The sequence below is a fragment of the Maylandia zebra genome, linkage group LG15 (genome assembly GCF_041146795.1).
Source record: "Maylandia zebra isolate NMK-2024a linkage group LG15, Mzebra_GT3a, whole genome shotgun sequence".
Lineage (NCBI taxonomy): Eukaryota > Metazoa > Chordata > Actinopteri > Cichliformes > Cichlidae > Maylandia > Maylandia zebra.
In genome coordinates, this window is record NC_135181.1 from 9610336 (window position 1) to 9624225 (window position 13890).

The window sequence follows — 13890 nt, forward strand, 5'->3', positions numbered from 1 at the left end:
CAAATACCTGAGCTATTTTCTTTTCTTTTAAAAAAATATTTTATCTAATTTAATCGTCGAACAAGGAATACGTTCACATTTAAAACAAAAGGAATATGTATATTTTGTCACGTTTTTCTTTTTTTTTGTGATATTTGAGATGATGGGGATATGTTAAAAAAAATCTTCAATTAAAAAGAGGTTCCTCTAAAATGATACTAATCCTAAAGCCATCAGTGTGCCAGTTGCATTTTAACTTTTCCAAAAAACCCACGGCACTTGGGCCTTTCACAGGGTAATGCAGCAAAATAAATAAAAGATAAGGATTTGTACAAGTCTGCAGTGATCGAAAACTTGATCTCGTAGGTGAATATACTTGAGGATGTTGGTAATCAATCGCATATAACATGTTTTTGGTGTTTTTGATTAATTTTCACAGAAAACAAAATCTGTATGTTTGGTAAAATCCTTAAAAGTATCCTATGGAGCCCATGGAACTGTTGCGGAAGGCATCACCAATAACATTACAAAGAGATGAAATTGATATTGAGCAGAATTGAGTTCAGTTTGTTGGCGTTATGCAAATGTTTCCCTGTTGACGTAGAAAAGTCATAAAAGAAAAGCCTGATGTTTTCAAGCAGTATTTTCTGTGGGAGAAAAAAACTGCACCAGAGTGCTGGTGTTATTTTGGTCCCTGTAACTTTGCAGTTAAATAGTTACACACATAAGTTTTAACACATTTGTTGATGTTGTTGAAGTTTTGCAGAGGTGAATTCTGATAAAGAAATCCAAACAAGCCAGCAACCAAGTGTCTTCAATAAATAACACATGTTAAATTCCTACATGCCAATGTTGTCATGCATATGCCATGTGGAATTAAACAGTCAGATTTTATCATACTCATTTGCAGGGTGATTTCCACACTTATATAATGGATTTGACATTTTATGTTTTTGAAAATAGAAAAACCACTTAAAAAACACCTTGTACAATCATTAAACGCAGTATTCACAACATGTGAACTAATTCTGATGCTTTATCTTTTTATAATACGTATGGTTGGTCAAGGTTAAAAACGCATGTTTTTATTGTTGTATTTGTTGTAACTTTTGCTGCCATGATGGCCAGTTCTCTCTTGAAATGGAATTTAAATCTCAATGAGACTTTCACCTGGATAAATAAAGGATAATAAATTGCTTAAAAGTAAAGGACCTTCAAAACGGTTGATATAGTAATAAAAGCAATGCAATCAGTTAAAATGACAAAGCATGCATTAAATATGCGCCTCATGATCTCAGGACCCTCAAAATTCAGACATTACATTTTTTTAGTGAAATGGCAAACATAGTTCACAATCTCATGCTAGAGAAGATGATCTGAACAAGTTCCCGATGCCTTATATTAAATAATTTACCTCTTGTCATCTATAAAGTTAAGCAGTAAAAAGATGCTCTCTCAGTCTCTTTTAGGTGATATACTAACATTATAAGCGCTATTGTTCAGTCTAACAGAAATGACTCCTTCAGAGATTAACAAACAATCCTGAAATTAATAATTAAATAGTGGAGTTCGAGCAATTTGCTGTTGCTAACCAAATATCCTTTTTATTTTAATGTTTTTTTTTTTTTTTATTTGTTTATTTTGCTTTAAAGGCCAGCTAACTACACAGTGATGTTACAGCAGGGAACCTCATTCATGATGATTTCATGTTTGGTAACGAAAGATCTCTACACACTAAAGCCTTTTCACAAGTAGTACTACTGCAATCTAAGAATCAAGAACCTTTGTTCTTTGTAAATTTAGTTATAGGTTTATCAGTGTGTGTGGAATTGAATTGATTTGAAAAAATTACATGTGAAATGTGTTCCAATCACATGATCATTAGCAAACTTCTCTCTCTAGATTCAGTAGCGCTCTGACTGTTGTTAAATGAAGTTTGTGTTCACCAAAGCAGAGCACAGTTGTCCATTTTTAAGCCGGTAACAGAAAACAAAAGACTCAGTGTGAACACGTCTCACCTTGCAATCAAATTAAATTAAACTCTGTGCATGCCATTGTTAGTAGTTACTGTATGTCTTTACCAAGTATTGTACCAAGTTTCACCCTACAGTTGTGCTTGTTTTTGTGTCTTATAACCTCTGATAAACCAGTTTCCTGTCTTTTCAGCCAACCCCTTTCCCCACTTTCTCCACCCTTCCCTTTTCCCCCTGTATCACCCTGATGTTTAACCATTGCAGTGTTTCTTTATGTAATATAGGGCTACATTCCAAAAAGCAAATGGGAGATGGACACATCAGAGGCAAAACTTGGTAGGTATTTATTTTTTAATGATGATCCAGTCTTGCCTTTGTCATATAGAGCCTTCTGCATCATTAAAATGTGTTTTAAGTGTCATGTAGCGAGATCTGTGAAGTCGTGTGTGTATGTTTTGTGTTCTTTTTTCTGTTCCTATTGTGAACTTTGTTTGATTGATGCGATTCTTTTGCATTTTGATTGAGTCACTGGTGGACTTGGTCAAGTTACTGGTCTAATGCTTTGTTGCTGATGAAAAGCAATAATAGTTTCAACTGGTTTCTATATCCCACTAAAGACCAACCAACAGCCAAACCTCATCATTATTAAAACTGCATATAGGGGATACAGCAAATAAAAAAAATATTTTAAAAATCTTTTGGGGGGGGGGGGGGTTAAACAGGTGTTTTAGCTTTATATCTACATATAATTCTTTAGGAGCGTACAATTTTGGTGCTCTGAAGGGATTTATTCAGAAAAAGTTTGAGTCAAAGCTTCTTTTGGCTGCTCCTTTATTGATGAGGGGTCACCACAGTGAGTAGCTACCTAATGTTTAATTTGTTTAATCTCCCAAAGGGATTTGAGTCTCCTCCCAGCATTGAACTGGGGATCTTTTGCGCCTGTTAGTACATTAGAGTACACTGTAAACCATAAACCAGTTTATGAATTATGCTTATAGAGAGAGAAAAATGATTTGATAGGACTTGTACAGCTGTTCTTCATTTAGTTGAGCAGGTGTTTTGTTAGATGAGGCTTATGGTGTTATAATCAATAACAGCACAGTACCTCCAGGCTGATCAGATCTAGTACAAACCGCTATTTATGTTGTTAGCATGTCAACAGGAAACAGTCAGTTACTGAATGAGACATGGGCTGCAGTTTCTGTAAGAACACCAGGAAAGCGCCTTAAGTTGTTTCTATTGTGACTGTAAATTTAAAAAAAAAAAAAAAAAAAAAAAAAGGTTAAATTTTAAATAAAGACCTCATTTCTCTTTAAGTTAAAAAGACACATTATAGACTAATTCTTTGTATAAAAAAGATCAGGTCCTGGATCATCGTTTTATGGAGCAATGATAAAACAGATGTTACTAGTTGTCTCATAATTTTATTTTATTTTTTGATAAATGAGTGATACCTTGTTGAGGTTTTATGTTGTTTTTATGGGGGAGTAGAGGTAAACTGAACGGTAATCTTCAATTTAAACAGACAAGTTGGATGGTCTGGGGAGTGGCGGGAAGAGGAAGCGTGAAGGCGAACATATGGCAGGCCTCGAAGACTACCTACAGCTGCCAGATGACTATGCCACACGCATGTCCGAACCTGGAAAGAAGAGGGTAAAATTTGACCTGACCATCTATGAGTGCATTTGTTTGTTAGTGAGGAAAAACCAAAAGTTCAAGGTTGTTTTTTCCTTACCATTTCTAAGAATGCATTGATACAACAGCTAGCAAATCAGCAAATATGACCTTTATCAATATCAGAGGCTGATATGTATATTTATGTCAGGTGTGAGCTGGCTACATGTTTAAACATGCATTTAAACAGTGAACGTCAGTTCACTATTAATTAAAAAAGAAATATAACAGAAAACTGAATTATTTTTAGCATTTATTTCACAGTTGGTGTGTCCCTAGTAGTTTCTATGATACTGAATGTTCAAAGATGTTACTGAATTATCTGAAATCATTTACCCATTTCTTGTTCATAACATGATATCCTGGGTTTCTCCCTGGTTTTTTTGTTTGTTTTGTTTGTTTTCCAAAGGTTCGATGGGCTGATCTTGAAGAGCAAAAGGATGCAGATCGAAAGCGTGCTATCGGTTTCGTGGTGGGTCAAACGGACTGGGAGAAAATAACAGACGAGAGTGGCCAGCTGGCACAAAGAGCTCTCAACCGTACCAAGTATTTCTAAGAAGATAATCTTACACTTTTTTTGGTTTCAGTGAAAGGTTCGTATTTTTCCTATTCATATTGTTCAGGTTGTTAGAAAAATTGTAGATGATGTTTGTGGCTATTAAGTCATAATATTCTACAATTTAAAATATTTTAATCAGAATGTTTAATGACTCAAATGAGAAGTTTGAGGGAACGTCTTTTGTATCAGTAATATTGGAAAATATACTGAGAGAAACATTTGGTCAATCAGCCAGCCATTTTCCCGAAAAAGATTCGACTTACCATTTCCAAAGTAATCTTATTGAGTTTGATCGGGAGCATACAGATTAAGAATGACTTATATGAGAATGCAGGTAACACTATTATCTTCTGTATTTAACAGTAGTTAACAGAATGCCATAAAATACATGAAATTTCATTGTTTTAATGCAGTCCTTATTGTCACATAAAACAAATAAACTTGAGTGAAATTTAACCGTGAAATTACCAATATCATGCTTTTCTTTCTGCAGGTGCCCAGAATGTGAAAACTGCTGAAGCTTACTGGCGATGAAATTTTGATCAGGGTGATTTCACCAGCTGTTATCTGTTTCTTATTACATTCATTATTACATATATTAGAGGCTTTTATTTCTCTGGATATAAATCAAATCAATATGTAGTTTATAATTCTCTGATACGTCTAGTCTTGCATCCTATCATTATTCTTATGTTTGGGTTCTTTTGCTGTTTTATACTCTTCCTAATTCATGTACTGTATACCTGTAGCAATGTTTCTTGGTCCATCCATAGTTTTAAAAGGGACAATAAAAAACACAATCTAAACTTTCTGAGTCTTACTGAATTTATCAGGTGGGTTTTATGATCTACATATTTTGTATAAAATTGTATTTTGTTAGAAATTACCATGTAGATCAGTTGACCTACTTTTATTTTCACATGGCATTTTCTCACACAAAAGCTTTAACACTTTGGATTGCTTTACCCAGTGTCTTTACAACATCTTTAGAAATAGATGATGACCAGTTTGAAATTGGACTGTTGGCAGCATCTGTTGAAATGGTTTACAGTGCATCCCTAACCCTGAAACAAACAAAAAAACCAAACAAACCCAAATTGTCAAAATATGGAAGAACATTTTGTAAGGGAAAAATCAGTCCACTCTGGGTTTGGGGTTCTTAGATGTCCCGTTTTTAAAAAATTTCTGTTACTGTTTTTTGTTGGGGTTTTTTCTTTTTTCTTTTTTAATTATTAGAAAAACAAAACAAACAATTCTAATATTATTTTTTTGCACTCAAAGTCAAAATAAGATGTTGCCTGTACCACATTTTGATTACTATACCCTCACTGGCCACCTCATCCCTATTACTAGTACTTGGTTGGGCTTCAATTTGCCTTCAGTTCGTGCACATTTTTTCAGCTGCACATCCATAGTGGAGTCTCCCGTTCTACCACTCCCATTCTGAAGGTGCTCTATTTGATTGAGATCTGGTGAATGTGGAGGTCATTTTAGTATAGTAAACGTGTCATGTTCCATAACCAGTGTGAGATGCTTTGAGCTGTTTACATGGTGCATTAGCCACCAACACACAATGGGTACACTTTGGTCATAAAGGGAAGGACAAGGTCAGTAACAGTACTCAGGTATGTCTGGCATATGAATAGTGCTCATTTAGTTCTAATAGCCCTTTTCCATAAGTACCTACTCAGAACAACTCAACATTTTTATTTATTTTTTTAGGGTTTGCCATTAGGTCATAGTACCTGGTATCAGGTACTTTTTTAGTACCTACTCAACTGGGGTTCCAAGCGATCTGAAAATGTGACATCAACACGCTGCATGCCACTGATTGGCTAGACAGGGACGTCACTTGATAAGTCATGAGAGAAACTCCTTCACGAAAATCAAACCCACCATTTTTGAAATCCAGCAACGATGGAAATGGCTACACAGAAATGACACTCAGAGTCTAACGAAAAGCCACAGACTGACTGCAGGTGTACCATTGTCTTGATGTCCACCTTTGTTGTGGCATTCCGTGTTGCATACAAATGGCGTTCAACCGAATTTGTATAATGATCGTACGCACATCAGACGGTACTCTGTTGTCATGGAAAACAAATTGTCAAGCTCCAACTTCTGACTCTACCATCCCAATGTCGCACCAGAAATCAAGGCTTATTGGACTCATTGGTCTTCTCCTTTCCAATTTAGGTGAGCCTATGTAGCATCAGTTTCCTTTTATTGACTTTAAGAAGTGCCACCCGATGTGGTCTTCTGCTGCTGTAGCCATTCTGCTTCAAGGTTCAATGTGTTGTGTGCTCAGAGATGTTTTTCTGCATTCCTTGGTTTTGACACATGGTTATTTGGGGTTACGTCATAAACCCTAGTGATGGTTATGTGTTAAAAACCCCAGTAGATCAGCAGTTTCTGTAGTACTCAGACCAGCCCAATTGGCATCAACAAACATGCCACATTTAAAATCCCACTTTTTCTCACTCACATTTTTGACTTCAGCAGGTTTGACCATTTCTACATGGCAATTAGCTGATTAGATATTTGCAATAATAAGCAGTTGAACAGTTGTACCTAGTAAAATGGCTTCTTAGTGTGAAATGTATAGTTTCCCAAACTATTTTGTTGTTTTTTTTTGGCCCCTGTTTGCTGTTGAAATCAAGCACATCAGGATTTTATTTTTTATTTTTTTACAATAAATTTAATCTGGATTACCGACATTGTTACTGGAGTAACTGAAGGACACAACAAGGATCGACGGTTACAAACAGACAAATCACTTCTGATGAAGGATTAAATTGGCTTTGGACCATTGGTTGAAGTGTGCCATGTGGTAAATGAATGGATGGATCCAGGTGGTAAGTATGGAAGAAAGCAAGAAACGATTCCTTTTTGTATTAATCCTTTATTAATACTTTAACTGGTTCACTGACATTGTAATTGTAGAATTGAAATGGTTTGTGTTCTATATATTTTTGTCATTTTGTTTGTATGTACAGTAATAAGTTCTGTTCCATCAATATTAAAGATTTTGTAAATTCCTGGTTTGGAATTTATTTTGTGCTTTTTACAGAAAACAAATTGTGATCTGTGACTCGTCGTGTCAACAATAAAATATTTTTAATCATGTAAAATATGTATTGTTGCTATATAATATAGCAAAATACATGCATCTATCCAGCCAATGATGAAACAAAAACGATTGACAGATATATATACACCCCACTGCCATCAGTATGGCAGAATCTACATTACTTTTCAGATGGCCAATCTTTGTTTTTAATTTAATAATAATAATTTTAAAAAAGTATTTTTTTTTTTCCCCATGAAGAAATGAGTAAGTCCACATTGTGACCGGTCACTGTGGCACATGATCATGTCGTCTCCTGGTTCTTATACAGAGTGATGACTTTTGAATTCAGCTGGTACATCAGTGTCCAGTTTACAGATCACCTTGTAGATTGCCTTCTTCCAGGATGGATCACGATCTTTGCCCATTGAAATGGCAACGTAAAACTCTCTCAGTGTAATCTCAGCAACTTCCAGGAATCTGTCGGGCACCTGTGAATCCACACAAGAATTTCTTTAATGGGGGAGAGAGGGAATATCAGTCCTTTGCTGCCATTCTGTTCAGTCTGTCGTCGACAGATAGTGTGAATTGTATATGGCACTATATTTTAGATGTGACTCTAACCGAGAAAATTCAGGTAAGTAACAAATCAGGTCTTAGCACAGAGACTGAGAACAAAATTAAAGGAAGTGAAATGATCAAGAACAAATATTATTTTAGCAAGTTTCCCTGACACTGATTCAGCCTTGTCCCAAACTAAGGTTTATGGTCTGGGATCAGGATTAATCTATGTTTGGGAAACTGAACCAATGAGTATACAACTACCTGTGCTGTAATCAGCTTTTCTTATTTTGCAATGTGAACCTTTAAGTGTTTTAAACTACTGTCATGTAACAAAATAAAAGTGCATACACAAATTTTCCAAAATGGACCTGATAAGCAATGTTATGTTATTTAAAGATATGCAATTGTTAAATCTGGTGAAATTTCAAATGAGTACAGCGAGAATATAAGTGATTATAATAACGGTGGGGTTTGGTATGGATATTTTTTTTAACATTTAAAACATATGCACAAAGATTAAAATCTTATTTTGCACAAACTCATGAGAATATATTTGTGACGCCAAGAGTATTTGAACAACATGTCCAGAGTTTAAAGAAATGTATTTATTAGCAACAACACTCAATAAGTTCTATTGGTGGATTTAATGAACAGGTTTAGGACGTATGTATAACATCAGTTTTTCTTTTTCTAGCTGATGTACTTTATGTCACTAACAGCTGACACTAATATGTGAGATGGAATTGCAATACTTGCTGTGTAATTAGTGTTAACCATATATGGACTGTGCTAAATTATACAAAATTTCATTGTGCATAAAAAAAACCTCCCTATTCGAATGGCAGTTATTAGTTTTACAGGTTTACTCAGTCCAGTTGCACAGCTAGCACAAGTATGTCTAATGACGAATCATTTTTTTCCTTTTCTTAACCAATCTGTTTGACATACTTGTAGCTCCTCTTATGCTTGCCGTGCTGTCTTTGTCTTCTCCCACTCAAAGCACAATTTATAGGTTTAATTTCTCTGTTACTCATTTGGAAATTAGAGGAATACTCGTGTTAAAGCTTAAAACAATTTCAGTTCCTGGAAAACTAATGAATAAAAAACATAGATGAAAGTTCTTAGTTTTTAGTATTTGTATTTTAGTATATGTTTGTTTGGTAACATTGAAACAAACAATAACTAAACATTTTCAACAATTCCACTAAGCCTAACAACTCTGGTAATCACATGAAGGTGTAGATTTTATTAGGCTGATTCTGATTTCTATCAAATCATGCTGAAATTGTCTCAGCCTTTAAGATCTACACGGTAATGTGTTTTGATTTAAAAGTTGGACAATAAAGAAAAATAATGGTTGTTTTTATTTGCAGAAGTGGGAAATCATGTTGCTTCATTAAAACTCATCACTGTTTTTAATGGTTTAAGTCATACTGAGCACATATAAATGACTACAATCTGCTATTTAATTACCAGTGATTTAAGCTTCTCAGTACAAACAGTCATCATCAGGACGTTTTAGTCCATTGTACTGATCAGCTCTGTTCACAGTGCTGACATTTACTCTGTATTAATAAATGTGCATTTTCAAAGCAAATCTTTATTTAATATATTACTAAGTGCCCTGACTTATTTTTTCTTCAGTAAAGCTTGTCACAGCTGCTTCATCGAAGTGCAACACTCACATCAATATAACATATTAAACCTTTCTTTATATGAACTCTATGAAATAATTTGTGTCATTTGACCTTTTATGATCTCTGTGCATTAACAGCTCAACATGGGCACATTATGAATTAGAAAAATAATCATCGTGACCGTCTGAGAGAAACCATAAGATCAGAATAGGTCAATTTCTGCTTTCTCTTCATCAGTAGTTACAAATTATTAGGTTGTTTACAGTTTTGCAAACTTAACATTAACTGGGTGAAACATAACGCTTAACATCTTACTCTCTTATCCTGTTTCACTGCAGTCAACTGTTCAATAAAGGAAAAAACACTATATTTGTACTATACATAGGTGAAAAAGACCTCTCCACATGGGGGTTAAATCAGACTGTAGAGAAAATTCTTACTTTGAAACATGCTTCTTGGGTTTTTTTTTTGTTTGGTTGTTTCTAATTATTGCGTATTTGCTGCAGTTTCACACAATTTGTACCATTTTCAGGTAAAGTTCACATTTTGGAAAGGTTAAATAAACATTTTACTCAACCCTTCAAAGCCTGAACGATTAAATAATTGCCAGAAATTTTTTATTTTTTATTTTTTACAAAATTCTGGGGTATTTAACGAATCTATTATTTATTTTTTTTTAAACTGAATTTAAATATTAATTTGCGTATATTTTTGAGTTTTAATTTGTTTTGTATTTGCTTTTAATATTTTTATTTATTTGTTTTCCAATTTAATACTTAGAAAAGCTTTTTATTTTGTATTTTTAGCAAATAAAAAAATCTCATGTATTAAATATGAAACACCAGGCTTTAAGGGGTTAAAAAAGAAAGAATGAGAATTACGTAACATCTACACAATATTAGTCATAATAATGTAATGAATCTTGGTAAGCTCTATTCCTTTATTACTTTTTCTGAAACCGATACGGCGACATAAAAAAGAGGAGCTGCAGATACAGTGGACACAGTACAGTGTTTCTAAAATAAAGATGATGCATGGTCAAAAATGAGGCTATAAATTAAGGAATACCTGAGTGACACCTCACGACTCGCTTTTAGGAAGCAATCAGTGTGTTAGAGTAAAACAAGTCCTCAGTTGTTCCTCACCTGGAAGTCGCTGGCTTTGTTGTAGTGCCTGTTGAGAGCCCTGAAAAGTTCTGATTCTCTCCCCACAGTCAGACCCCTTACGTCTGCCACTCCTTCGATGAGAGCGTGTCGAGCAAACTTCTCCATCTGGATGTAGTAAAACTCCCTGAAGTTACTGAACCACTTGATGAGCTGAGAGGTGATGGAGCGCGTGAACTGAGGAGGAAAGAAAGGTAAGTGAGCTTGTCAAATGTGACAATGAACGTTGTTGTTTTCTGATTTGTATGTTTTACAGTGCACACTACAATATGTGAAGCAAATAAAATCACCCATGAAGCTATTTAACTGTCTTCTGTTTTTTTTTTTAACACACTGTGAATTATATGATGATGTCTTTGGTTTGTGGATTATGATGCTGAAAACGATGTAATAATAAATCCAAAGGTTACAGAGGACTCTTTGTATGTTTTCAGGTTGAGACTTTTCTCCCAAAATGGAAAGTAGCATCGCTGTTGCTCAAATGCAAAATGAAAGAAATTGTATAAATCTGTAAATGCAGCACATGTAACATGTTTTCTACTCTGTGAGAAGGACGATAACACGACATGTGCAAGAATCCAACTTGCAAGCCATCTCTCACCTGTACATCATGGAAACACATCTTCAGCACAAGTGAACTCGGGTAGCGAGTGTAGAAAAACATAAGCTTTGCTTTCTTCAGATGGTTTGTGGTCAGACCCTCCTAAAATTCACCAGCGTTAAGGACGAAACGCAAAAACAAGATATTTTCTCTCCAAAACTGATTCATTTATAGCCAATATACGATGAAAATGTTGATTCCACAATGGGTAGGTTTATTGTCTTTTTCTTTAAAAGGGGTGGCTGGGAATCAGGAGGTCCAGCAGATCATTTACTAAGTAAATAAAGTTTATTTGTAAGTGCCTTTTAGGACAAAACCACAAAAGTCACAAAGTGTTTAAAAGAGGTATTAAAAACAGGGTCACCTACCGATTGGAAGGCCAGTGGTTCAATCCCTGGCTCATCAAGTCCACATGCCTCAGTGTCCTTTTTAACATACTGAACCCCAAATTAAATTGATGTGTTTCTGCTTGATAGAAAGTATTTAAATGAGACTTATAGTACTTACAGTAAAGACTTTAAAGACATCTGCGTGAGATGCTACAGTATTCAGATATATTGGAGGTGTTCTGTCACTGCTAAGTGCTACTTAAAGCCACAGGTTAACACAAGAAATTAGAAAGGATACATTCAGCATGTACAGGTTGCTTTTCACCAGGCTATCAGACTCTGTCTTCACATGAAGGAGACCAGTGCTTTCCAAAATCACCGGATCTGCAGACACAGCGTGAGTCTGTGGGCTTCTCACAGATCTGGAATTGACCTTTGATCTCACTTTAACTGACTTCCAGCCTTCTTCTGAGTAACTGTCCTGTAGGCTCTTGAGAGCACGGTGATTCTTCTCTGATGCTTGAGATTCCTGCAGGGCAGAGTCAACGATGAGGAAATTTGGAGATTTTGGACGGTGGTGAGCTGGTAACCTGGATCTTTCCAGTTCGTGTTTTTGCACAACCAGAGACAGAGCTTCTGTTTGAACATCTGGGGTTTGCACCTCTGGAGTCCCACAACATGGAAGTCTCAACTTATCATCATCACTGCTCACCGATGGCTGAAGAGGCGTACCAGTCTCTACATTTTCCACTTCATATGGCGATGTCTGTAAAAGCGGCACACTTTTGAAAATGGAGTCAACGCTCTTGCTGACAACTCTGGACAACTCGTACTTTAGAACATCTGCCATTAGCCTTATTCTGGCCGGTTTGGATTGGAAGTAGTTCATCAATTTAACCTTCTTCCATCCTTGATATTTTAGACTCGAACTGCTCTCAAACTCACTGTACAAATCTGTAAACGCATCACCAGATGTTTTGATGGAATCATGGGCTTCTCTCACTCCATCCAGGTGAGTAACCTTTGTTCTGAGCTGCCTGGGGTGCTGATGCTGGCTCTCCAGCTGCTTTCTTGTTACCTGGCTTTGAGCCGTGCTTTCCATGCGTTTCTGAAGGAAAAGTGCTTCTTGGATCTTTTCGTCATTGTGCGTGCAGTCAGTCTCTTTACGCTCCTTCGTTTTCACTTCTGTGTCGTACATATGAGTAGGGCTGGTCATACCTTTGATTATATTTTCTACTCTCGCACGCTTTGCTTGATGGCCTCTGTTCAGGTTCCAGTCATGGTGACCATAAGAAGTGGGTGCGGGAGACGGGTGTCTTCCCATGAATAAAGATCCACTGGTGCTGCCTCTGGATGAAGTAAGATCCAGTTGACTGGAATACATCAAACCAGCAACTGCACTGCTATAATGAGCACTATCTGGTAGTGTTTTCATGTTCTCACCTTCTCTGTGTAAGGTCAATGAAACGCCTGACGAATCTGAGTTTGATGGCATGAGGTCAGGCTGAAAAGAGGAGAGATGTTCTGCAGCACAGCCATCCAGGCAGATGTTGCTGGAGGAATACATGGCTTTGCTCCAAACACTCTGATTCATTCTGGTAGGGTTAAAAAGACAAAAGTAAAAAAAAACCCACTTATGAATAATAAAATGCATGCAAGTAATAGCAGGAAAGAGAACTTGGTACAGCTAGTGGAGACATCTTTCTCACATATACATGATATCCCTTTTTAGGTTGCAGGTTACCTCATTTTTAAAAAGTGTCTATTTAATTGAAATCAAACTAAATAAGTAAAAATACAAACAGATATTAAAGTATCATCAACATGGCATCCTTTTTACTCGATATGCAATATAAAACTTACCTGTCTTACAGCTCAGAGGAAGGGTGCAGGTCTGGGTCCTGGAGGAGGAAACTCGGTTATTTGTAGTGGTACAGCAGAGAGCGCTCCAGAAAGCAGGAGGTGTGTTCTAACATGTCAGCCTATCCCGTCCCCGTAACCTACCGCATTGTTAATAAACATATGAATCTTTGAAGGCTAGTAATGAATAAATTGTTACTTCTTTATGAGTGTATTCATTCATTGTGTCTGTTTTCTTGTTTTTCTAACACCGTGGTCTGCATGATGTGTTATCAATTATAAGTTGTTTTAGTATAGTATGCAGACATGGTACAGTCCTGTTAAATAAATTATTTTCATTATGTTATAATAAGAAAAGCTAAATTTATTTAATTTTAATGACAATATTTAAAGGATTAAAGTTCATGGTGAGGCGAACTATGACCGGAGTGTGAGTAATATCCAGTCTGCTCCCACCGCCCGCTACGGTGGACCCCTCCAGTCC

At 35.9% G+C, this 13890-nt stretch overlaps 2 protein-coding genes across 7 annotated transcripts in view; one reads left to right on the plus strand and one right to left on the minus strand.

Annotated features, from left to right (window-relative positions):
• ylpm1 (YLP motif containing 1) overlaps positions 1–10917 on the plus strand; it is a 29789-nt gene extending 18872 nt beyond the window's left edge. For 4 of the 5 annotated variants that reach the window (XM_004541866.2, XM_012916562.2, XM_012916565.2 and 1 more), the window contains 4 exons: positions 2237–2288; positions 3478–3605; positions 4036–4219; positions 4679–4991. In XM_004541866.2, coding sequence (XP_004541923.2) covers positions 2237–2288; positions 3478–3605; positions 4036–4182 — 327 coding nt within the window. In that variant the 3' untranslated portion in view covers positions 4183–4219; positions 4679–4991. Of the gene's footprint in view, positions 1–2236; positions 2289–3477; positions 3606–4035; positions 4220–4678; positions 4992–10666 lie in introns of those variants that run through there. The other variant, XM_004541870.2, reaches the window with a different exon arrangement.
• On the minus strand, positions 7110–13879 carry LOC111501237 (uncharacterized). Of its 2 annotated transcripts, XM_023154361.2 has the most exons (6): positions 13410–13879; positions 12990–13141; positions 11845–12895; positions 11218–11319; positions 10599–10793; positions 7110–7743 (listed from the first exon to the last, which is right to left on the minus strand). In XM_023154361.2, the coding sequence occupies exons 3-6, from the start codon at positions 12868–12870 to the stop codon at positions 7576–7578; spliced, it is 1491 nt and encodes a 496-aa protein (XP_023010129.1). In that variant the 5' UTR covers positions 12871–12895; positions 12990–13141; positions 13410–13879; the 3' UTR covers positions 7110–7575. The 2 variants fall into 2 exon arrangements, with proteins under 2 accessions (XP_023010129.1, XP_076729946.1); XM_076873831.1 differs by having other exon boundaries at positions 11845–13141.
• Positions 13880–13890: the final 11 nt, after the last annotated feature.